General features: G+C 39.8%; 2 protein-coding genes across 4 annotated transcripts in view; one reads left to right on the top strand and one right to left on the bottom strand.

Annotated features, from left to right (window-relative positions):
- The first annotated feature begins 1,119 nt into the window (after nucleotides 1-1,119).
- Nucleotides 1,120-12,010, top strand: nr1i2 (nuclear receptor subfamily 1, group I, member 2). 2 transcript variants are annotated; one of them, XM_028022248.1, is made up of 9 exons: nucleotides 1,120-1,271; nucleotides 3,248-3,438; nucleotides 5,156-5,286; nucleotides 6,477-6,646; nucleotides 6,724-7,043; nucleotides 8,434-8,579; nucleotides 10,804-10,920; nucleotides 11,064-11,169; nucleotides 11,253-12,010. In XM_028022248.1, the coding sequence occupies exons 2-9, from the start codon at nucleotides 3,254-3,256 to the stop codon at nucleotides 11,407-11,409; spliced, it is 1,332 nt and encodes a 443-aa protein (XP_027878049.1). In that variant the 5' UTR covers nucleotides 1,120-1,271; nucleotides 3,248-3,253; the 3' UTR covers nucleotides 11,410-12,010. The 2 variants fall into 2 exon arrangements, with proteins under 2 accessions (XP_027878049.1, XP_027878050.1); XM_028022249.1 differs by lacking the exon at nucleotides 11,253-12,010 and adding an exon at nucleotides 8,679-8,710 and having other exon boundaries at nucleotides 11,064-11,148.
- Nucleotides 12,011-14,104: 2,094 nt separating this feature from the next.
- The window catches only part of gsk3ba (glycogen synthase kinase 3 beta, genome duplicate a), a 37,855-nt gene continuing 27,278 nt past the window's right edge, over nucleotides 14,105-24,681 (bottom strand). Inside the window, exons 5-11 of one of the 2 annotated variants that reach the window (XM_028022250.1) lie at nucleotides 24,521-24,651; nucleotides 22,287-22,393; nucleotides 22,091-22,188; nucleotides 21,876-21,983; nucleotides 18,149-18,335; nucleotides 17,744-17,842; nucleotides 14,105-16,886 (exon numbers count right to left, since the gene is read on the bottom strand). In XM_028022250.1, coding sequence (XP_027878051.1) covers nucleotides 16,810-16,886; nucleotides 17,744-17,842; nucleotides 18,149-18,335; nucleotides 21,876-21,983; nucleotides 22,091-22,188; nucleotides 22,287-22,393; nucleotides 24,521-24,651 — 807 coding nt within the window. In that variant the 3' untranslated portion in view covers nucleotides 14,105-16,809. The remainder of the gene's footprint in view (nucleotides 16,887-17,743; nucleotides 17,843-18,148; nucleotides 18,336-21,875; nucleotides 21,984-22,090; nucleotides 22,189-22,286; nucleotides 22,394-24,520; nucleotides 24,652-24,681) is intronic. The other variant, XM_028022251.1, reaches the window with a different exon arrangement.

Here is a 24,681-nt window from a genome sequence, read left to right on the forward strand (position 1 = left end):
TACAGAAATTCAGTGAAGTATCTGATGCAATTACATACTTTTTTACGGTTGTTGATATGCATAAGTATATCGATAAAGAAATAATTTGCAAAAATCCTACATCTAAATGTAAAACTATTCAATAAATTAGAGTGTAACAGTTATTCATTTCTTTTTTTGAATTTATTCATCTTGTACGTTTTTCCCCACTAAAATTAAACATTTGTAACACTTATGTTGTTTTTGAAAAACAAAACAAAAAAAGAAAAAAAAAACAAGACAAAACTTTTGCTTGTTTATTTTGTTGGACTATCGATAAAACTGATGCTAAATGCAATTGAGAATTCAAATTAAATATTTTAGAATATTGCAAACATGGGCAATGAAGTCCTCAGATGTACCAATAAAACAAGTGTTAAATAGGTATTGACTCTCCTTTTACTGATGAACTTTAATCTGGTTATCAGTAGGTCAGACACGGAAAGGAATCCTTTTTTTCCCCACAACGTGTAGATTTTTTCATTCAGAAATGTATCAAATCTAGCATTTCCTATTATTTTTGGATTGATAAATACACCAGTAATGAATTTCGAGTTTAATAAAGATCGCATTGCGGCAAACGCTTAAATGGAAGGATCATCTTGGAAAACCTTCGTTATAAATTGTCATTCAAAACTGTTACATTAATGAACAAAACTATTACATTTTTACCTCTTTCATTTGGTCAAAATAGGAATTTCTTGTCAAACTGGAAACTGGTATCAGTCAGGAAAATCAGTGCATCAGTCCTTTCTAGTGATAAAGACTGAGCATGTTTACTTCTTGTAAAATGTCACACAACTGTTTTTACTTTGTGTCTTATGTTTACGTTGGTATTATTTTATCTTTGATTTTTTTTTTTTTTTTGTAGATATTTTTTCCATGTATGTGCAAGTTTAAAATAAAGCCTAAACGGAGAAAGACACTATGAGCGTGTACGTGGCATTATAGTGACTTTTACGTCAACACATTTCCTCTGCCTTCTAGTGATAGCAGAGTGGATACCAAGGTAACCGCTGTAATCTGTGTGGGCGGGGTTATACCCGTAACTTCGCCCTCCTGAGAAACACTTGTAGTAACCAGCCCCGAACAAAATGTGCAAGGCGAGCAACAGGTCCGACCAGGAGGGATAAACAAGCAGTGGCTCTCACCTGTGGCGCGCCAAGGAAAAAAAATCCTGAAGTCCTGCGTGGGTCAGCCGCGGCGAGGCGAAGGTGTCAGGACCCCAACAGGCTGGACATCTGGAAATTCAGGTGAGAAACGTGATTGACCCCGACTGTGTTTGATTAAAGATCGACCTTTAACCAGGTGAGGGAAATCAGGGTTCACCTCGACATGAACGTCACACGCACACCCCCGCACATCCCTACACACACACACACACACACACACACACGTTTGTATCGTTATTAAAGTCGAGGTGTTGTGCAAATTTGAAGCAACAGTGTGCTTCTGAATCAGCACTTTCACCCAAAACTGAAGCGTCTATGTCTAAACATAGCAGCGCTTGTTTGGGTTGGTTATTCTCTGCTTTAACGAATTTTAACATGACAGCGAAATGTATAAAGTGGGGCTGCAAGACGCGGGTCCAGCCTTGGCGGCTGTGTGTTTTCATTGGTGCGGAGAAATGTAAAAAAATAATAAAATAACAGGAGGTGGGAAAGAGAAGAGACCTTTATCTTATGCCGCATCGGCAGACCTTTGAAACGACGCAGTACATTGTCGTGTCAGTGTTTTCATAAAAGCCCGGCTCCTGTACTTCTGCAAACTGTAAAGCAGTTTCACGTGGTGAGACTCACACTGTGAGAACATTGCGTTGGTGAATAAAAGGTTCAGAATAAGACAATCATCTTAAGTGCTGCAGTTCGAGTTATTACTCATCCTTGTTTCTATTTAAAGCCAGTCGCAGGTAGTTTTGCTCGTCAGGTCTTGTATCGGCTGTTAATTTTAATTGGCAACAGTGACTGTTCCAGTTCAAAACAACGAGACAAAAACGTAACAGAAATATGACAAATGAAAGGCAAAATAGGTGATTGCAAGGCAACATCTTCTGCACCAATTAACTTTACAAATATCTTATTTCAGGAAATGAAATCCTAACTCAATAAAATTAGAGAGTACTTAAAAAAACAACAACATCTCTTTCTCTAAATTGAGCTATTTGGCTACACATTACTTTTATCCTGGGTATCTTTAATAACTGCGCAATAATATTTCTTAAATGTTGTACATTTTCACTTACTCTAAAGACTCTTATTTTGGTTTGTATGGATGTTCTTGTTCCAACGTAATTTTTCCCCCAATTTGCTGCTGGTACATCTAAATTTCCACACCATGGGGAAAACTGGACTTCTTATTTGTTTTTCTTGGGTGAAAATCTCCCATAAACAGTTGGACTACAGTTTTGTTATCAGAAACTCTTAGAGTAAATAAAATGTAACTATTTCTTAGTTTACAAAAAGCCTCCAGGCATAACCCACATATTGTTCAAATCTGCACAGATGGATAAAACTTGCATCGCCTGGAAGTGGAGAGGACTTTACTTTCTCTTTGAGCTTTATGTAAATAATAATAATTTGCTCATCTTTAAATGAAAAGCAGTCTTCCACAGTCACTTTCTTTTATCATTAATTACAGATAGGATGTTTTGTAAAGCAATACTCACCTACATTCATCACATATTTTGAACTGGTTCAATTTGAAACCCTAGTTTTGAAGTGTTATTCCAAACCTAAACGGAGCATGACAGTCTGGAGCTATCCAACCTGTGTGGTTACTGAAAGAACGGTCTTCCACTGGTTTTCTAAACAATTTATCTGATATTCGTTTAGACTGCATTCCGACAATGTTTGGTTGCTTTAACGGGAGAAACTAGAGGTAGATTCATGAGACCTGACTAGACTGCAAAGACCCAGCTACTGTGTTGCATTCTTCTTTGATTGCACTTTTTCATGGTAGAGTATTTTAGATCATGCACAGCTGATCCTTCCAGAACCCACGCTTCCTTCGATCTATTTATTTTGTCTCTCTAACTTAATTTACTTAATATATTTTTGTTAATTTTTGTCCTATCTTGCTTCGTCAATGTGTTTCTTTGTGATTTGGGTCAAATGAGGAACCAAACACAGACGTTAGAAGTTAGTTTTTTTTCTTACTCATCGTGGTCTTTGTGTTTTATGTCAACATATAAAATGTAAATTAAAAAAATAAAAGAGATTTTTCTTTTCAGCTGAGAATGAGCAGGGAGGCTGCTGATATCCATTTTGTCTGTGAAGCTCTCGACAAGCCGCATGAGGAGAACGAGGAGGAGAAGGAGGTGACAGAAGATGAGGAGCCCAAAGCCTGCGGCGTGTGCGGCGATCTGGCGAAGGGTTACCACTTCAACGCTCTTACATGTGAAGGCTGTAAAGGCTTCTTTAGGTAAATTGTAGTTGGAATAATATCTGTGGAAATGATTCTAATTACACATTTTCTTCCTCATAGTTCAGGTTCTGGTAATTAAATGCTGCACTTAGACACTTTTGACATTGCAACATGATTAAAATGGTAACTGGATTCACAGTGAAGCAGCTGCTACTGTTGCCTTGCAGCAAGAAGGTTTTGGGTTCTAATCCTGATCAGTGTGCTTCCATATTGAATTAACATGTTTCCTCATCCACGGGTTATTTTGAGGTGTTCCAGCTTCATCCCTCCATCCAAACACATGCATCTGAGGGTTAGGTGCCTTCAAATGTGTGTGTGATTGTCAGTGAACCTCTTGACCTATTCATGGTGTCCCCCTTCTTTTGAGAAAACAGTCTTGCCCTAATAAAGACTTAAAAAGTTTCCATCTGTACAACTCCTACCATTCTTGAATTGTGATGCGAATGCTGCACAGAATCATCCACAAACGGCCCCTGGGTTGCATTTATGGCCCCTTCTGGTTGAAGCTCAAAAGAGCCAGAGTTCAAAAATCAGATAACATCAGCTGTGGAGTCAGGTCTCTTAGGGCATTGTTCAGAAACAGGTGGGCCATACACATGACTGCTGACCCCTCTTAATGCATCCTAGCTACAACTCATGCATTTTTTTATAGGCTGCTGTGATTGTTTTTCCTTTGGTAGACGGGCCTTTCAAGTTCATCCAGGGACAGTTGTTTTTCTTTAAGATTTTCCTCGATTGATGCTGCTGTTGTGCTACAGAAAGACGCTACTCCGTAGCAGGAATTTGTTGCTTTTGTTTCGCCTTTGTGGAATGAACTACTTTAAGGTACATCAGTGTGTTTCTCCATGTGTAGCTGCAGGAACTTCAAAAGATAGGGAGACTGCAAGCTGTTGCTGCTGCCACCTTTCAAAGTGCCCTTTAGAAGTTTTATTTGTTAGTAGGAATTATAGATTTTCAAAGCACTCATCAAAACTCAGGCACTTTAAAAGTCTATTTTAGTGGGTAAAATAAAATGAAGCATGTTTTTTATTATTGTTTTATCTCCGTAGATGTATGGCAACCACCTGGCTCAGGGAGGCCTCACAGTGGGGCATGTTGTTATCGTAATACCATCTTTTACTTTTCTTTATATGACTTTTGAGATTACAAAAATTAGAGTAAAGTTATTTTACGGCCCAGACATGTAACTATGACGGAACAGTCCATCCATCCATCCATCCATTTTCTGTTCACCCTTGTCCCTAATGGGGTCGGGAGGGTTGCTGGTGCCCATCTCCAGCTACGTTCCGGGCGAGAGGCGGGGTACACCCCGGACAGGTCGCCAGTCTGTCGCAGGGCAACACAGAGACATACAGGACAAACAACCATGCACACACACACTCACACCTAGGGAGAATTTAGAGAAACCAATTGACCTTACAGTCATGTTTTTGGACTGTGGGAGGAAGCCGGAGTACCCGGAGAGAACCCACGCATGCACAGGGAGAACATGCAAACTCCATGCAGAAAGACCCCGGCCGGGAACCGAACCCAGGACCTTCTTGCTGCAAGGCAACAGTGCTACCAACTGCGCCACTGTGCAGCCCCGGAACAGTCCAGTTTTGTGGAAATAATTGAGACTTATTTTCTCACTCAGAGCTAAAGATTATTGTTTATGGTGCTCATTATGTTGGAAGGCTGTTTCTAATTTGTGATTTTTTAAAAATCAATTTAGACGTGCCATAAACAGGTCAATGCAGCTCCGATGTCCGTTCCTGAATAAATGCATCATCACCAAAAACAACCGCCGCTCGTGTCAGGCCTGCCGTTTCAGAAAATGCCAGGCCATCGGGATGCGGAAAGACAGTGAGTAACATCTGGTTATAATATTTCTATTGGTTGGTTAACACTTTCTTTTAAACATTTTCTTTGTTTTTAAGTAAGAATACACTCATGGTAAAAAGATGTCAAACTCTCTTTCACATCTTGGCCTTTAGATATCAAGAGATTATCTTTAACATGACTTTGTCCTCATAAGGATGTAAAATTATTTAAATCTAGCATTAAGCATACAAAACCACAGCAGATTCTTATAGTTGTTTAATAAATCAAAAACTAAAATAGCAATGTTGTGAGGAAAATATAAGTACACAAGTTGTTCTCTCTCACATCAGTTTAGAGGAACTTTGTGCCACCCTCCTTCACCACATCATGCCCAACTGCTACTTTCAATCTGGTTGAAGTCTGGACTTTGACTAGGCCAGTGCAGCACCTTTGTTTCGTTTTCAGCCATTTCTTTTGAGATTTGCAGCTGTTTGTTCTCTTGATGAACCAGTTCAGGTCCAGCTGTAACTTGAACAGGACTGATGCCGTTACAGTTGACTCAAAAACATTGTGGTGTGAAGAAGAGAATATTGGCTGCAAAATGAGTCCAAATGATCATGTCTTCACCCTAGGATTGATCATTTCTTTGAGGTCTTTGTGCTTAATTTGACACTGTGCCTGATGGCAAAATAAAAATCTACCTTGACTCATATGATCTCTGTCTTTCCAAACAAAACAAACTATTCTAGCCTTTTTCTATCCCATTATTGCCTTCAACTGTTTTGGATTTTTTTTTTTTTCGTAATTTCTGTGGACCCAACATTGATCATCTTTCTCACTATTGAATAACGGACGTCCGATTGTCTGGAAGTGACTCTATACCCTTTCTAGGTTCGTAGACTATATTAATTGCATTTTATGGTCATTGCTGATGGTTTTCCTTCTTGATGTGCGGCTAACACACATCTTCAGACCTGAAGAAAAACTCCTGCTTTTACACCAGTAGTCATGTTCATTAGCAGTCTAAGTGCTTTAATTAGTCCAGCACACTCTGATTTATAGAAACAAATTAACGAAAATAAAAGGGCTAAGTAGTAAATTTTTTTTTTTTCTTTGAAGATCATGTTTTCATCTGTCTTGACTTGCGTTTGACGTTTTACTGGGATTTGTAAACCAAAGCACAAGTTGAACATTTCTGATATTGTTTCTTCACTTCGTGTGCGGATGTGCAGTGGTCATGTCGGAGGAAGCGGTCTTGGAGCGAAGAATCAGAATAAAGAAGAAAAAGATGTGCAACACGACCGCAGAGCTTTCGACCCAACAGGAACGGGTGGTTGAGGAGCTGCTCTGTGGCCTCCGCAGCACGTTTGACTCAACGTTTTCACGCTTCACCGGCTTTAGGGTGTGTGACTTGGCACAAGCGCGTAATATTGGTCATTGTTCTTGCTACTGTTTGAATTATCATTATTTTTTTACCAGCCCATGGACAGAGATGTGTTGACGGAGAACCAGCAGTCCAGACCCCAGACCAGCAGCCTGATGAAGAGCTGGTGTACAACTGAAGTACATGGAGATGATCCTTCAAAGTCCCCTTACCCTTGCTCCTTTTCCTCCGCCTCCTCCCCGTCTCTCTCTTCCTCTTCCACCCGCTCTTTCCTCCCCGGTTCCACTGAAAAAGGTGAGGACAACGTTGGAGACAAGAACAGCAGCGTTTACACTAACCTCCCGCATCTGGCTGACCTCACGACCTACATGATCCAGGACATCATCCGCTTTTCCAAAAGCCTCCAGGACTTCCGGTAAACAGGTCCATGTTCAGATAAAAATAAACGAGTTTACCAGAACGGTTTTCCAACACCTTGAACCAGAAATTATCAAGAAACTTTGATGTATTGAAAAATAGTTTGAAAATATCTTATTTGATATCTGCAGCACACGACAAATAACCTCTGTGTATTTCCCTGCCAAGTATGAGATTTCTTCTGTTTCGCCGCCTTTCCATGTAGTTCTGTGATGCTCTACACGTATTTCAGTAGTTGTAGATTTTAGTACCGCAAGTTATCCTTAAAACCTAAAAGGAGTTGCTAGCTTTTCAGCTTCTGGTCATAAGAAAGCCTCAGTGGCGTTTCCTCTTGTTCAAACATATAAAGCCAGATTTTAGCCAAAAGTAAACAGAAATGATCTCCTTATTGTTGAAGATGAACGTTTACCTTTTTATAATCTGAAGCACATGTGACCTCATAGATTAGGGCTCTGCCTGAGGGCTCAGAGGTCATGATCATCCTTCTGTGGTTTCAGTTTCTGTTTACACACAGGCATTTCATACGACTGCTTAAAGTTTCTCCTCAACATTCTTCTCTATAGATTGAATAGAGAGCATCTGCGAACATTGGTTGCAAGATTCTCACCTGATTCTGAATAGCATTCACGTCCAGACTTTTATTAGGACATTCTAACACATGAATCCAACCATTAAATTGTGCATCCGACTGGGTATATGGGATTGTTCTTCTGCTGGGTCCACCTTCAGGCCTTTGTGGCGTCTGACAAGAAATTCTTGGATTTAGCTCCATTTTTCTCCACCGTCAACTTTGACTTATTTGCTTGACTCAGCTGCAGCAATGTTTCCACCCCCCCATGCTGCCACCACGGTGTTTCCACCACAAAGCTTCATGTGAAAGATGGTATATTGAGGTCGATGTGCTAGTTTTCTGCCACATTCATGGGCTTATCTTCATACTACAAATTTTGCATTTAGGCCAAGAACATGCATTTTTCCTATGTTCTTATCAGAGAACCTTCTTGCATACATTTGCGGTGTCCTTCAAGGTTTTGCGGCAAACTCTAAATGAGACTTATTGTTCTTCCTACCACTGAACAGTCGTGTCTTGGTAGGTTTGCTCTGATTTTCAGATGATTTACTGAACAGAGAAAGTGGAAATGGTTGGAACTTTCTTTTTAAAAAAAAGATTAACATTTGAAAAGATTTAAAGTCTTCTTCATAAAATTCCAATAAATTATAGTAAGATGTCTGTTTGCAATGGAAGAAAATCTAGAAAAAGAAAACAAATCCAAGCGTGCAGAATATGTGTGCAAGACAAAACTTTAATTTTGACCCAAGGTTTCTGTTCCCGCCATGTTGCATAAAACATTTGTGAGAACCGAGGTTTGTGTTCATATCTCCTGCAGGTCACTAAGCATCGAGGACCAGATATCTCTACTGAAGGGAGCCACGTTTGAAATAATGCAGATTCGCTTCAACATGGTGTTCAACACTACGACGAGCAACTGGGAATGTGGCTGTATTACATACTGCATACACGACGCAATGCGAGGTGGGATCAAATAGTGCTTTAATTTGCTATATGACATGTTGTTCCTTCCAATCACCTCGGTTGCGAATATTTCCTGAATTTCCTCCTCTTATTTTGCAGTATGCGACATCTGCTGGTCAACGGCTAGTCAGGTTGGCTTCTAGATGATGTTATCTACCTGCTCCAGCAAACATGACTAAAATGAGTAATAATTTAAGCAAAAATAGCAAAGAATACGAACAGTTTGATGCTAACTGAAAAAAGTAGCTCGCAAAAAAAAAGAAAAAACGTTTTAGGAAACCACACTAAGTAATCAAACCAGTTCAAGACGTGTCAAAAGCTTCTGATTTTACAGAGGTGGCAGGTATGACACTACATTTTTACTTAATTACTCTTTGTGTCAAGTGAATGAGTCAACCAGAATATATTTTTTGTTTTGATCAGATAAGAGTACAGCTGGGGGAAATCTGTGTGGTGTTTGTGCTATTTTTTTCTTGCCTTTCAGCACTTTGCCATTGCATACAAAACCTGCAAAATGCTTGTGTGCTCATTAGTATCCTGCACGGTCTGTGTGACAACACAGACATGTGTGCACAAGCTCTGTCTGCTACGTTGTCTCTTGGTTGTGGAATATCTCGACTCCTGGAGAGGGAAGCTTCAGCAGAATGCAGTCAAACTGGACCCGCCGCTTTTGTGTTTGTGCCAAGTGGAGCTCATATTCACATCTTTTTGCACGCAAACGGTCTTGCAGTAGATGGTTGTTTGATATTCTCTGCTTTCTGGAGTCAAGAAAGATTGGGTGAGGGGAGGGATCTTTTTCCAGTTTGGACCCTGATTAAATAAGCAGGTTTAGACAACAATTGGATGATTGAACAGCTCAAAATGGCCTGAGCAGCTACAGTATTCTGCGGGTTTTTGAAGGAACAAGAACATCTGAATTTTAAGATTCTTAGAAAAAGATTAATTAATTGAGGCCAGTGGTCTCAAACTCCAGTCATTGAAGGCTGGAGTCTTGCAACTTTTAAATGTGTCCCTTGTTCTACACACTTGAATTAAATGGTGAAACTGCTTCACTAACATGCAGTTAAGCACGACAGAGCTCTGCTAATGAACTAATAATGGAGCCAGGTGTGGAGACGCACAGAGAATCCTAAATGTTGCAGGACACTGGCCACTGGGGATTTGTTGATTTGTACTGATATATGAGTTACTGTCTCTTGTATTGCTTTACAAAACTGAAAATCTAAAGGAAATTTAAAAAAAACAGTGTTGCAGAAATATACATTAATTGAAGCAAACCCAGGATTTTAAGGCAACTTAGAGGTGCTGATATGTGAATTGACCAAGTGGTAAACTTGGAGCATTGGTCACTGCTGCATATTAAAGACAAATGATTAAAAAAAACACACATTTCTTTTTTTTTTTCCATTAGACTTTACCTTTACTGCTTGTGAAGGCTGAGGTTATGTCTAATCACTGTGACATTTTTTGGATGAACTTTAAGTAACCATCAAGAAAATATCTCTTTAATGTGCCCATCACTCTGTTTGAATAACAGGAAATGATAAAACCGACACCACAAAGTACTTCTTTCAGTTGAATAAAAGCACAATGAAACTCGCTAATTTGTCTGCCTTTGGTAACTTCTACTGAATAAATTCAGATATTTCAGAAACATTAGAATTGAAAGATAAATCATTTTAAAATCCCTTCTAATGGACCTCAGAGATGATCTGATTTTTTTTCTCGATTTTGTCGTACTAAAACCAGATATCTTTGGCTGGATGCAACATTTCAAATGTGATGGCATCCTGCATGTTAATTCTTTTCTTGGTTCAACTCACCTGAGTCAAACGGCAGTCTCTGCAAAACATTTTGGCGTTTGGGAGGTATTTTGATTTTAAACCAGCTTTGCAACACAGTCTAAAAAAACAGAAGAAAATTATATCTTAAAAAAAAAACTTTCCTACAGAGCTTTACAGTAAAAAAAATTTAAAATGCTTTTGTTACTTTCTAGGGAATGTTTAGGGTTCTTATAATAGATAATATCGCTCTGAATAAAAAAAACATAAAGATTTTTTAAAACCGCATCATTTTATACATCTTGCCAAGGCATGGCAATGATTATTTTGTTTTTGCGTGATTATATTTCCATGTTTTCATGCAGTTCATGGTGAATCTGTGCCAGCTCGTGCATCTCGTTGTCGTTCAATGCCCTGTTTTTTTTTTTTCTCACGTCTCCCAGGGGGTTTCCAGCCGCTCCTGCTTGAGCCCCTCTTCAAATTTCACCACAATCTGCGCAAACTGGACCTGCAGGAGGAGGAGTACGCCCTCATCCAGGCCATATCACTGTTTTCTCCAGGTAGCGGCAGAACTTCCGCTCCAATCAATCATTAATGAGCCCTGTAAATATTTAAACCTTACAAACATCTATGTGCGCTTGCAGGCACATAGATGAACGTGAAACATATTTTTAGATTTTTCCATTAAAATTCAATCCACCAGATCGTCCTGGAGTGCAGCATCACGCCGCCATCGATAGAGTTCAAGAAAACTTGGCAGAAACTCTGAAAGCCTGGATCGACTGCAAGAAAAAAGGCCCAAAAAAACAGTGAGTGAAATCCCACGGTCAGCCCCTTCCGCTGTGGAACCTCTTCACATATTTGCGAACCTTTCGTCTGCAAACTTTTCCAGCCTGCTGTATCCCAAAATGATAGCCTGCCTCACGGAGATGAGGACGATGACGGAGGAGTACAGCAAGCAGATTCTGCAGATCCAAGACGTGCAGCCTGACACCATCTCTCCGCTCATCATGGAGGTGGTCAGTAAAAACCCCTGCAACAACATCTGAGGCCCAAAACTGGCCACTTCCAGCATTCAGCTGTTATTTAGCTGTTGGGGGTGGGGCGGGAACTGAACGTGCCCTTTAATTCGCTGCTATGTAAGGCACACAGGAAACTTGATGAAGCCATCTGCTTTTTGCACAATTTCAAAGCTTTTGCTGGGCAGAAGCGAGCTTTACAGACTCACTGATTTGTTGGTTTCAGGTGCTTTTGTTGTGGCATTTTGAGACAATATGAGTATTGATGTTTACGATGATTTTCACTGCACTCAGAACGGAGACTGCTCAGGAAGCCAAGGGAAACCTTCTTCTGAAAACATTTAAACCGTCTAGCTTGTTACCTCAGGTTGTGTTCAGTTTTGTGTTTGTTGTGCTATGTAAAACAGAAGTTTAACACTTATTGTAAATAGAACTGAATAGTAAAGGTGCTTTTTGAAATCTTTTATTATGTAGCCTGATTAAGATGCGTTAATTTATATTAAGGCTCAGAAACCCCTCAAAAATCAGGCTGTCTGGTAATATAAAATCAATCTGAAGGATTTCTTTCAGATGGAAAAAATAACACAATAAGATTGCTGTGCTTTTTTTTCCAGGACATTGATTTGTTTAAGCCACTATAAGACAATAAAGATGTCATTTAAAGGTTAATGAATAAATCAAAGAGAAGTAATAATCAGGACATAAATGAAACATCACACTGAGATTTGTTGACTAATTAAATTGGGGAAAGAAAGCAGAAAGCAAAAATGCCACACTGCTTCTACTCTACTGATGAAAAAGACAGACTTTAGGTAATGAGCTTTCAAAATATGATCTAAACTGATTAAAGAGTTAAAATTATCATGGGTTTATCTGGTTTTGAGTTCTAATGTCATGGTACTTTGATCTGCGTTGGATTCAAAATCAAAATGCTCTTAAAGGAAGTGGCGGCTCAACAATTCCTATGCAGAAGAAAAAATGGACACTTGTTCATCTATACACAATAGACAAACATAAACTAGATTAAGATGTAACCTCAAACATCTAATATAACCAAATCTCACAGATTGATCAGGCTTTATGTGTTCCAGGGTTCAGACGGTCTGAACACAGCACAGCTCAGGAACACACTTCTGGGTATGGAGCGATCAGGAGGTGCTGGTCAGCCAATCACAGGCAGAATCTGGGTTACAAAGACAACATATTTTCCTTTTAAAACAGAAAACAAAACATCCAGGGACAGAGTAAGTCTCAGCAACATCAACAAACTGTCATTTCAGACATTGTCTCATGAATTAGGCTTTGTGCACTTAACAAAAAATCTGCAGCAATAAATACATTAAGCTTGATAAATCACAAAATCTTTGTCTTTTACATTCACCAAGCGCCACTTTTTAATTAAAGCAGTTGTTTCCCTAAAATATGAAAACTCTTCTTTTAATTTACTCCATTATCCCGCATGAATTAACACTTATTTCAGTAAAGCACCCATGCAGAAAACAAAATCTAACTGCATGTTCTAAATGGGGGAAAATGTAGCGCCATCTGTTGGACAAATGTAAAAATACCTGGGGATGAAGAACCACAGCTGAATCCTACGAACCCCTTCTAAAAGCTTTCTTTCATACATCTTATGTCTCCTACTAAAAAATATGCTAATTTAGTCAAGTTCCACACAAGTCTGCAAGTTTTAATTGAATAGACAGGAGTCTGCTGTAAGAATATTGATTTATGCTGAGAAATATGAAATTAAGTATTAACATTAAAAATGCGATTTTCAATATTACAATTTTCATGTGCAAATTGTTTTAATGCAGCTTTATTTATTTAATCCTCCTGCAGTCTTATCTTAAGGGTCCCGTCAGACAATCAGTTCCCAAAGCCATGAAAAAGGAGAACCTTGTAAAAGCGCACATGGGGTCCTTGTGACCCCGCACAAAGTAAAAAAAAAACAACTCATGGGATCCAATTGACCCCATCTCCTTTTGCTGTAACCAGCGGGTAGGTTAAGGTATTAAAGTACGAAGAGAAAAATAATTTTGAAATTCAGGGATATTCAACACAACCAAAAAAATTTTATTAAAAGCAAAAAGGCACAAAATGTCTTTGGGATTTCTTCAGAGTTGAGGGACATTTATACAAAACCACTTGGTTTCTCCATGTATTGATTGATTTTTTTATGCGTCTTGGTATAAAGCTATGGAATTTGTTCATGCCTTCTCCTGGCTGATGCCTTTGCAAACCTATTTCAAATTCACTTAAACTTACTTTCTAGTTAATTAGACGTATGATATCTGAGGACAATGAAAAAACAATGACCAAGTCCTTTAACTCCATCAAAAGGTTCTTGAGTTAAGCAACATATTTTTGTGTTTCAGTTGAACTGTTCATGATATATCAGACATTAAAGGTTCCAGTTTCAAGCTTTCCGATCAGGTCGACTGTAGGTGGCAGCAAACCTTCTTGAATTAGGAATATAACATCTTTAGACTCTGAGATTACATTTATTTTTGCACTTAAATTATTGTCCTCTTCTGTTTCACATCAGTAGATATTTTTTCACATGAATGCAGCAACGGTTGTAGCCATACTTTCTGGAAGGGTTCTCCCGTAGCTGCCTTAAATGATCCTTATCGTAAAATAATTCAGATTATCCAGTTCATTTTACTGGTTGTGCCAGAAACACACAGCTAACACTAAAAGGAAAACCAGGCAGACAAATTCCTTGATCATTTCCAGGCTACCCTACTCTTTATTTGTTGCAAATTACAGTACCAGGGAACTATTCCTCGGAGCACGCAGAGGGAATATTTACAGAGGCGCAACATTTAGCATACCTTCACAGAAACAAAAGGAAAAATCAAAACAAAAAAACAATTCAGTCACAAACAGAGGCATTCAAGTAGTAGTACTGTTATACAGGATGTATTTGTTGTATTTTTTTCTTTTACTCTGTTTCTGTTTCTTTTACCCCAGTTAGCATATGACCAGTATATATGCTAGTATGACTTATTATACTAGTAGATATACTTTGTTTTCTGTTTTTGGTAACCATTTTGTTTTTATTGAACTGGGTGTCGAGGGTTGGGGTACAGTGGTCAAACCTTCTGTTGGAGGGAAGCAACACGTTCATGAATGCAAAATTACAGCAAGCAGGAGACGTGGGAGATAGGCTACATGACTCGACCCCCCCCCCCTTTAGGTGCTACTGAGTCCTACCCCAACCCTCCCTGTCTACGTTTCAAGATATGCAGCCCAGAGACAACAGAAATATCCAGACAGAGGGGAGGAGAAAAAGAACAGAGAGTTATTGCCTCTGAGGATGGCTCATCACAACTACGTCAACGTTCGGCTTTGGTAACAGAACCAACACTGTGAGCAATACTGAATCTCTACTGTAGTCTACATTTACAGTACGAGAGGCCTCCTGCTGCCTCATCAGTCCACGTGCGTGCCCGTGATAAAACATCTATCAAAATAAACATCAGTTCCCAAAGTCTATATTGTATCTTCAGCTGAGGGATGAGGTTGGGGGGGAACCTTACAATTAATGTCTGTATAATCCACAAAGTGTGCGATGAAGGACGGGGGCGAGGAGGAGGAGAAGGTGGAGGCTCGTGCGGCGGGACGTTTGACAGCACCGAGGGGGGGAATCACGACATTGAGGGACGGGGGTGATGGAGGAGACAAGGCGAAGGTGTATGAAAGCAAAGGCACTCCAAACTATAGTTACACTATACATGACTAGTTCTTGTTACAATAATACAGCTGTCATCTACTGTACTGTACAGGTAAGATTGAACATATGGCTGGATAAAGCTGATCATCGTCATCTAACAATATCCATAAACAATATCAGTTCAGCCCTGATTCTTTTTTTTTCTTCTTTTCTTTCCCAACTCTTTGTTTTCACTCATAAACAGTACATGGGTCAGCGTATATACATACCTTAAACACAACATGGGAAAAAAAAAAAAGTAATAATCGTAACATAAAAAACAAGATACAAGACGTACAAGTCAGAATTTTGGTAAGGAGCATTTATACTGTATATACAAATTGTTTTTTTGTTGTTTTTTTTCCTTTTCTATTTTTAATGTAGTGAGTGTTCTTGGTAAATAAACACATCTGGACAGTACCGAGCAGCTCTCTATGCACTGTGCTGCGGGGACGAACGGTGGTTAACACTTTAAGGAGCGCGCTCGCTGAAAAACGAAACAAAAAAAAAAAACACAAAAAACTGTGATCATCTGGAAGAGAGAGGCGGGATGCTGACAGGAGAACTGGTTTGTCGAGATGCTGCACCGTTGCAGCGTTACGGAGTCCAAGGCAAAAAGGAATAAAGCAGGTGCTCTAAATCCACCTACAGCCTTTAATACACGCAACACAGGAGAGGAGCGAAGCTGCTGCTGGACTCCAACGCTTCCAGCAAGAACAGGAGCAACAAACAAAACATCAACTTATCCAGATCCGTCTTTAGGCAGCTGCAAATATTGCCGCTACGCTGCCAGATATGAGCTCACCATAAATGATTTCTGAACCATTGTAGTTATTATACATTTATCTATATATACTTTTTATACAGAAAGAAAAGTATTATATAAACTGTGTGTATGCTCGTTTGTACTGTATGTATATATTATACAAGCACACAGGAAGCAGATACACATCACATCCGTCGTCGCACACCCCCCGCCTCACCAAATCGCTGCCCAGGAGTAGAAAAAAAAGAAAATTAAAATAAAAACGATGAGTAAAACAGGCTGCTAGAATTAAAAACCCCAGGCGAAAGAAATAAACCACCCGATCTGCAGAGCTTCTTCCAGCGGTCGTCATCATGCATCAACGTGTGCGAGAGGATGTGAGTGTGTCTGAGTGTGTGTAATACACGTGCATGAACCTCATGCCTTGTCTGCGGAGGTGAAAGGTCGTGGTGCCCCTCTCCGGTTGGTCCTTCTGTACTTGGGTCATGCACTACAGGAGGAACCAGAGGAGGAGGGGGTGGATGCAGAGATGTGGTATGATAACGAGGAAGGGGCAGTCAGGAGGCGATGAGGGGCAACAAAGGACTTTTTTTTCTTTTTTTTTTTTTTACAGATTGTCCTCTTATAAATGTTAGGAGGCTACCATCGAGTATACATGTTTAGTATACTTGTAGTCGGCAACGCATCTGCCCCTACGATTCCCTGTCAAAGGGAGCATAGGTGGGTGGAGGACAGTTCAGACAGCTGGGGGTCAGAGGTGGAGGTCAGGGTGGCTGGGTTCGTGTGGTCATGTCGCCGCTGAGCCCCGGGCCGCTGCAGCATCGCCACGCCGCCGCCAGGAGCAGAGCTGATCGCAGCTCACCCCCTGGCCGGGGGGGGCGCAATGGAGAGGGGGCTGTGGGCCGGGGGCTGAGGCCGGGGCGGGGCGCGAGTGGGGTCTGCAGGCTCAAGAGGTGGAGGTGGAGTTGGAGGCTGAGGCGGAGGCGGTGGTGGTGTTGGGACCTCGCTCCGTGCTGCTGCCATCTGTGGGCAGGGAGGAGGTTAGTGAATGTTAGGTGAGAGAAACTGATTAAAAGAAAGAAAAAAAAACTGTAGAAATTTGAGTTCGTTTTTTTCTATGCAAAAATGTTTCTTGGAAATAAAACGTATTGTTTTGAAACACCTGTCAGAGCTGAACATCTAATTCTGCTGCCGACTACTGCTTGGTGTCTCCTTATACTGATCACACACTATTGTGGGACGGCGTCCCATTCTTTATCCGTTATTTTTTGCAACTTGGTCAGAGTGGTTATGTTGAACTACACAAGTAGATCCTGTCCCACAGCATGATACTTCCTCCACCACAAGCTTTTGGGAGGTGGCAGAGAGGATTTGGCAAATGCCAAGTGGGGCACAAACCACATACTCAACTCTGCTAATCACCTACAAATTCATTTTCCTCACTAATGTGGGAAAATGAATAAATTGAAATAAACCAGCTTTCCAACAGCAAGAGATTTATTACCAAGAAGCATTATTACAACTACAAAGTAGCTGACAAACATTAACCTAATACTCTAATTGACCTTTTAATCACACGTTTTCTACCTATAATGAATCTATCAAAGTTTAACCTCTGCTCATCATGGCCTCGTTTAACCATAGTGTAATAATGTTAAAAAAATAAACAAGGTAGAAACTGACCAGTATGATTATAGTACATGAAAATTATAACTAATAATCAATTGTCAACCACAGTCTACACAAATCTACATAACTTAAAGGTGCATTTTAATAAATCATTGAAATTTTTATTTCAGTAGTTCAATAGAGAAAGGGAAGTGAGTGCTTCCAAGTTGATAATGGTGAAGAAAGTCTGCTGAAAGAAGTGCGGCTCTGACCTGTGGTGGCAGACGCGTTGGTTGGTGTCGAGGCGACAGCCTGGTTGCGGGCGTGGGCAGGGATGAGTATGGAGGCCAGAGAGGGATTACTAGATAGCTCTGAAAGATAATGAACAGACGTTATCAGGTCATGCTGCTGCACAGCTTCACTAAACCCTGCAGAGACACTCAGATCTGTCAAAAAATGAACATTTCCATGAGCTGTGCATGGAAACGCAGGATTAACTGGAGGAAAAGCTGAACGCGAAAGAATCAGGAAATAGGAAAACTTCCACAGAGGGAGGTGAGGTGTGCTCAATCCGAAGCAGATAAAGTAAAAACAGACAAACATGAGAATGGAATAAAACTATTTCAAAGGGTCGATTTTATTTCCTTATGTGACCAGCTTGTGTGTCTGGAGCGTACCCTGGGTGGTGAAGTTGAAGAGCGAGGGCTTCTCTCTGCCGTTGGGCAGCTTGATGTTGGGGTCACGCAGCTCATCAAAGAAGGAGTGAGCGCAGGCCTCCAGAGGGGTGAGGCGCGCAGTGGGCGTGTACTCCAGCAGGCGAGAGCAGAGGGCGATGGCCTCCGGAGGGGTCCGAGGCCGGAAGACCTGAACAGCGGTCAGAGACAGCATCAACGTGTTAAGATTGGTCGTTATCGCCATGCAGGTAGACGTCTGGACAGCTAAGGTACAACCAGGGGAATAATTGAAGTGTTTCTGTGATCTGGCACTTTGAGAGCAGTGAATTAAATGCAGCTGCAGAGAACGACCCCAACATGGTTCCCACACATCTATGGAGAAATTTATATTATTCTAATCAGTTTCTTACATCCAATTTAAAAATAAGTAAAATATAAATTCATGGTGAACTGTAGTGACGGATATTTCTACAGTACTACCACTTGTATGGGGAACCTGGAAACATCAAAAACTGGAATTAAGAAAGGAAAGAAGGAAGGAATGAAAGACAAGGAAAGAAAGGAAGAGAAGAAGGAAAGCAAGGATAGCAGGAGCTAAAGACAGAAGGACATAAGGAAAGGAAGGGCAGACAGAAAAAAATATATATTTCCGTTCTCTTATTTTCTTTTTCCTTTATTATCCAGGCTTGGGAAAATACTAAAAACATTCTATGTTTTTCCAGACTGCGTAGGATCCCTGCAGAACAGAAAGGCCAGTGGCTGCCTGTTGATTGGAGGCTAAATTTATAAAGTAAAAGCTTTGTGTGAGGAATGGAAATAATGTCAACCCACTCCTTACAGCCTCATACTTACTGTCTGTGTCTGACTGTACAAGATAAAAGTAAAGAGTCGCTCCTTAACCACAACCTGCAGAAATACTGATAGAAGCCAGCTGTGTAAAAGGGTTGCTGATACAACTTTGCCCACACAACTATTTTCTTCCCCAACCTGATGGTAATGGTTGTTAATAATAATAATAATAACAACAACAAGTTTCAGTTTTAGCTTAATGAGTGTTTTCTTGTTCTGCCGTTCAAATGTTTTTTCATAAAAATTATTGTGAAAATCATATTTTTCAGTTAACATGAAATACTACACAGTGCATACAGTCCTGAATGATCCCGTATTTCTTTACATTTTGGGACCAGGGTTTTTAATCAGATTTGCTTAGCATCTTTAAAAGTCGTCTATCTAAATATTAGACACAATTTCAGTTCATTGTTTTCCAAATACTTGTATCTGACCATTTTCAGAAACAATTGTTTTCAAGTTTAATAAGCTTCCTGACTTTGACCTTTCGGTTTCTCACAGATTTAATGCACAAGTTTCTTTTTAAGATCCCAAACTGATCCAGGCTCAACATTTCACATTTTCTCCATTAAAATAAAATTATCCCTCTGGGTCAAAGCCAAGGTATTATTAGCTACACCCTTGAGAAACATTTATGTCTTTATGTCGCTGTCTTATGTATTAATGGTCTTAATCTCTGGATAGCATGTTCTTCAATGAAACATGCTAAAATAATAAATAAAAAGAAAAAAGTCATCACTTATAATTTAACAAATAAAGTTCACCGTCTTACCTTTCGATTTACATTTACTTAGCTCATGTCAGCTTAACATTTCCTGTTTTGTAGTAAACATTTCTTTCGGGAATATGATGTTATAACCATAAACCTCTATCTAAATGTCTTCATTCAAAATAGTTCTTAAATTCAACATAGTTATTGATCTTTATTGTACATGTTTTATCATTTTGTCTTACGTAATGATGACCTTATGTGAATTAAAATTGGAACCAGCAAATAATTTAAAAATTTGTTATGTATACTAAATGTTAGCCTTCAAAATCTGTGGTTTTTACCAAAGAGCCTTATAATTTACATGGTATGCTACATTTATGCTATGTTTTTTTTTCTTCACACATTTATTATACATATGTGGCAATAGAGTAAAACTTGGGATTTGTACATTTTATATATAAGCAATGTGTAAATCACTCTGCTTCATTCTTTGTTCTTTCAATTCAGATTAATCTTTTGGGAAATGGAATGGGGAAAATAACCTAGAAACTAAAATATTTTCTGATACTTTCTTTTTTCTTGTCGGTATTTCTCCAGGACCAAATACAAAACTTTTCCAAATTTTCAAATTTAAGGCCAAGCAGGAAGCAGTATTCAGTCTGAACAGTATCTGAAAGCCATTAAACAATCTGCAAGAACAAGATCTGATGGAGGAACCGAAAGATCCATTATCATTTCGCTGAACATCGACTATGTAAGAGGTTTTCAGTAGAGAACACATTATTGGTCATAAATACTATTTTACATTTGTCAAATTGTTCTACTTGATCTTCGCCATAGATTGGACAAAAAGGTGTCATGCGTCTTGAAAAATAAAAACCATTTCCATGAAAATGGTCAGGAACTGTTCTGAAACGAGAGAAAAATCAGCAAAGCTCAGAAAAACTTAAAAAGACGTTTAGAAAGTCTGAAGAAAGATTTGTAACATTTAAAAGACAGTTTATCTCACTTGATCTAATATACCAAGGCATTAGAGATGACTCAAGTCCTTTTGCATATTACACTCAGCTTATACAAATACTGTACTTATGTTACCAAACACAGGCAAAGGTGAGCAAGAAAACAACAGAGCAGGCTTAATATAAAAACACAACATTCACCGACCACTTCATTAGGTACACCTGTTTAATTGCTTTTTAACACAAACAGCAATTTAGTCAGTCACATGGTAGAATCTCAGAACATTCAGACGTTCAAAGGGATTTAGGTGACTTTGAATGTGCCATGGTTGTTGGTGTGAATATCTGATCTGCTGGGACTTTCATGCGGAAACTTTTATGGTTTGTAGAGAAGGGTTCTATTTTTTTTTTTTTTTTTTTTTAAATCGGAAAACTAATTGAAATATTACCCAAATAATCACTTGTTACAAGCAGATGGGCTACAGCAGCAGAGGACAAACTCCTGCTGCCCCTCTTGCCAGCTAAAGAAAACTGAGGTTACGTTGCACAAAAGCAAACCAAGACTGGACGATCACATGTTGGAAAAACTTAGCCTGTTTCCTGACTCACACATTCAACTGCAGAAATTGGAGTGAGCTACAGGAAAGTATGTATAAATCCTGGTATGTATCAGGGGGTCAGACTGCTGGTGGAGTGATGGTGTGATTGATATTTCCTCGAGTACTTTAGTACTAAACAAGCACAATTTACACACCTATACCAGGTTAATGCTCCATGATATAAACCTCGTACCATCTCAAACTGGCTTCTTGATTTTGACAATGAGTTCACTGTACTCCAATAGTCTTTAGAGTCACCCATTACATCGTCGTTGTAACGGGAGATTTGCATAATGAAGAAATCTGCACCGAAGGGAAAAGGATGAATCCAGAACTAGCCAGGTGCACCTAATAAAGTGGCCGGTAGATTAACATGTCACACAGTCTGATGCATGATGATGTTCAACATGCAATGACAAAAAAAGAAACACAAAAGCAGTAAACCAAAACCTACATTTAAAAAAAATGAGTTTTGTGAATGCGAACAGATAAAAAAGGAGCTCTTAAATCAGCATGCGGCTCCGGTGGATGGATGTTAGATGATGGGATGGCAGAACAAAAGCGGTGGGATGTGGCAGCAGAAAAACGTAGAAGTAAAAGTGCTGCTGTACCTGCTGACTCACCTTAGTCCAAGGGTGGGCCTTGATCTGGGGGAATTTGAACTCAGTGTAGTTGGGGTTCATTTCGCGGATCTGTTCTCGGGTTGGAGTACCGAGAACCTGGAAAGAAACAGCAAAGAGTTGTTAACCTCAACAGCATTTAGTCCTGAAATCCAAGTCCCACTTGCTCAAACACAGTGAGCTCAGCACGGCCGGCTGATTCTCACCTTAATGATTTCCACAAGCTGATCCACCCCACTGTCTCCAGGGAAGATTGGCTGTCCTAACAGCAGCTCTGCCAGGACGCAGCCAGCTGACCACACATCTGCAGGAGTTAGAGAGAGAGAGGAGGGGTCAATAATAAGAAAAACACACACACAGCCAGATCCCTAAGACTGGCTGGATCAGCTGGGGTGGGCGTACCTATGCTGGAGGTGTAGTCAGTGGCACCAAAGATGAGCTCTGGGGCCCGGTAGTAGCGAGAGCAGATGTAGGACACGTTGGGCTCTCCACGGACCAGCTGCTTCGCGCTGCACACACAATAAAAGCACATCATGGTCAGAATCACCACCCACTTCTGCCAAAAGAGAGGAACGTGAAACCAATGTGATCAGAGTATATTTATAGGCACAGGGGCTAAACTGGGATTTGATGTGTGAAGAGGGGCTGAGAGATTTTTGCAAAGGGAGCAGAGCCCTCAGCAGACATGACGAAATAAGTGAAACAAGCCGACACATCCGTTCCCTAAAGACAGAAAGATAATCCTGCTGTAGGTTCTTAATGCCCAGATCTTTATAGAAAAACTACAGCTTTTAACAAAAAAAAAAACTCTTAGATGTTTCAAGAGCTAAACTCAAAATGAGATTAATAAGTCAATTTTCTGGTCATTTGTGAGGTTTTCTGAGCCATTCAGACTTTCTGGTGTCCAAGTGGACACAAGCTTAAAGGCAAACTGATTGCCAGGGTTTTATGCTAAAGAGGAGAATTATGACAATTATGACAACCAGATAGTTTGTGGTTGCTTTCTAAACCAGTAAAGCAACCACAGACCATCACACCATCACCACGCTGTATGCAGAGTTTTCTTCTGAAATGCTGTTAGTTTTACACCAGATGTAAAAAGGTCCACTTCTGCTCTGCAACTGTATTTCTAAAACATATTGCTTAAAAGAAGAGTTTTTTTGATGAGTTTGGGTCAGCAAGGGTTTCACCACAGATTACATTTTTGCTCTCTCTCTTTGTTTCTAGTTAAATCATGAACACTGATTTTAATAGATAAGTTAGGCCTGCAGTGGCCTCCTCCTGGACAAATCACAAATTTGCTCTTGAAGTAATTTTGGTGAGAAGGTTCCCCACTGTTTCATACAGTATTTTCTCCATATGTTAATAAAGGCTCTTACTGCAGATTTGATGGCATCCCAAAGCTTCAGAAACAACATTTTAACACATTTCAGGCTGATGGATGTTGGTCTCTTTTATCTGTTCTTAATTCGTTTAGTCAAGGACATGAAGGTTTATGTTTTTGATATGTTTAAACATGCTTCATGTTGTCAAATGGGTTTTCTGTAAGTTATTTCTTTAAGTGACTTCATAATTGATGATTAATTGCATTTAATTCATGGGTCAACAAGGCGACCAATTACTTATTCAAGCTGGGAATCCTTTTTTATCATTTGAAAACTGCACTTTATGTGTTCTCTGGTTAACTGATGACCCGAAACATTTAATTGTGACAAAACAGTAGAAACAGGAGCTATTTAGAGATCTCTTCATAGATTTAGTAAACATTTAAATTCTGAACTAAAACAATAAGTTAATTTCTTTTATAATTAATATGTGAAACACAACCCGTTTTAGATATTGCTTGGAGAAATTGAGATGTTTGTATTATGGAAATTGTAAAGGAAACAACTAGTTTCCATACTCTACTTTGTTTTTAACATAATTATTCAGGTCTGGGATAAAGACCCCCCACTTCTCCAGGCACACCACTCATACCCAGCTTGACAGCTAAATTGTAACTAATGTGTTTTCGTCTAATGACTTTATTACCATTTAGTCAGTAGCTTTTCTTTTCTTTCCATCTTCACCCTTTGTGTTTGCACAGGTACAGAATATCATTTACATCTTGATTTGCTAAATTTTCACACAGCACTTTGGTGCAGCTTGCGCCTGTTAACAAAATGCTTTTTAAATTAAATTGACACTGACAATTCAATCAGCCCAACAGAGCTGTGCTCAGTATGTACTTACACAGAGCAAGTCGGCACTGTGTGCTCAGCTGAGTGACAACAGCATTGTTGATTAGAGCAGCATGCTGCACCCATCGACCCCCCACTTCACACATAAATGCCAATATGGCTCTGTGACTGCCTCCATTGCTGACTCAGTGGCACATAACAGGCAGATCAATTCACTGCCTCTGTAGTTTAACAAATGAGGCAGATGTGCAGCAATCAAGTCTAGCCTGAAAGTATTGTTAAAAGATATTTGTTGACACATAGCAACATTGGAGCACTGCTTACCTTTGGTTGAGACAAAAATAAGCAGAGTTTCATTGTTTTTCCTACAGCTTAGTCTACTCTGTTTCAGACCTGTTAATTCAGTGGACGCGCTGATTAACCTGCATCCATGTTAACAGCATGACTGCGTCTCACCTGCCAAAGTCGCAGAGCTTGAGAACAGCCGTCTCTGGGTCGAGCAGCAGATTCTGGGGCTTAATGTCCCGATGGCAGATCCCAAACGAATGGATGTAAGCCAGGCTCCTGAACAGCTGGTACATGTACAACTACGCAGGGAAGAAGACACACAGACGGGT

Source organism: Xiphophorus couchianus, chromosome 7, assembly GCF_001444195.1.
Source record: "Xiphophorus couchianus chromosome 7, X_couchianus-1.0, whole genome shotgun sequence".
Lineage (NCBI taxonomy): Eukaryota > Metazoa > Chordata > Actinopteri > Cyprinodontiformes > Poeciliidae > Xiphophorus > Xiphophorus couchianus.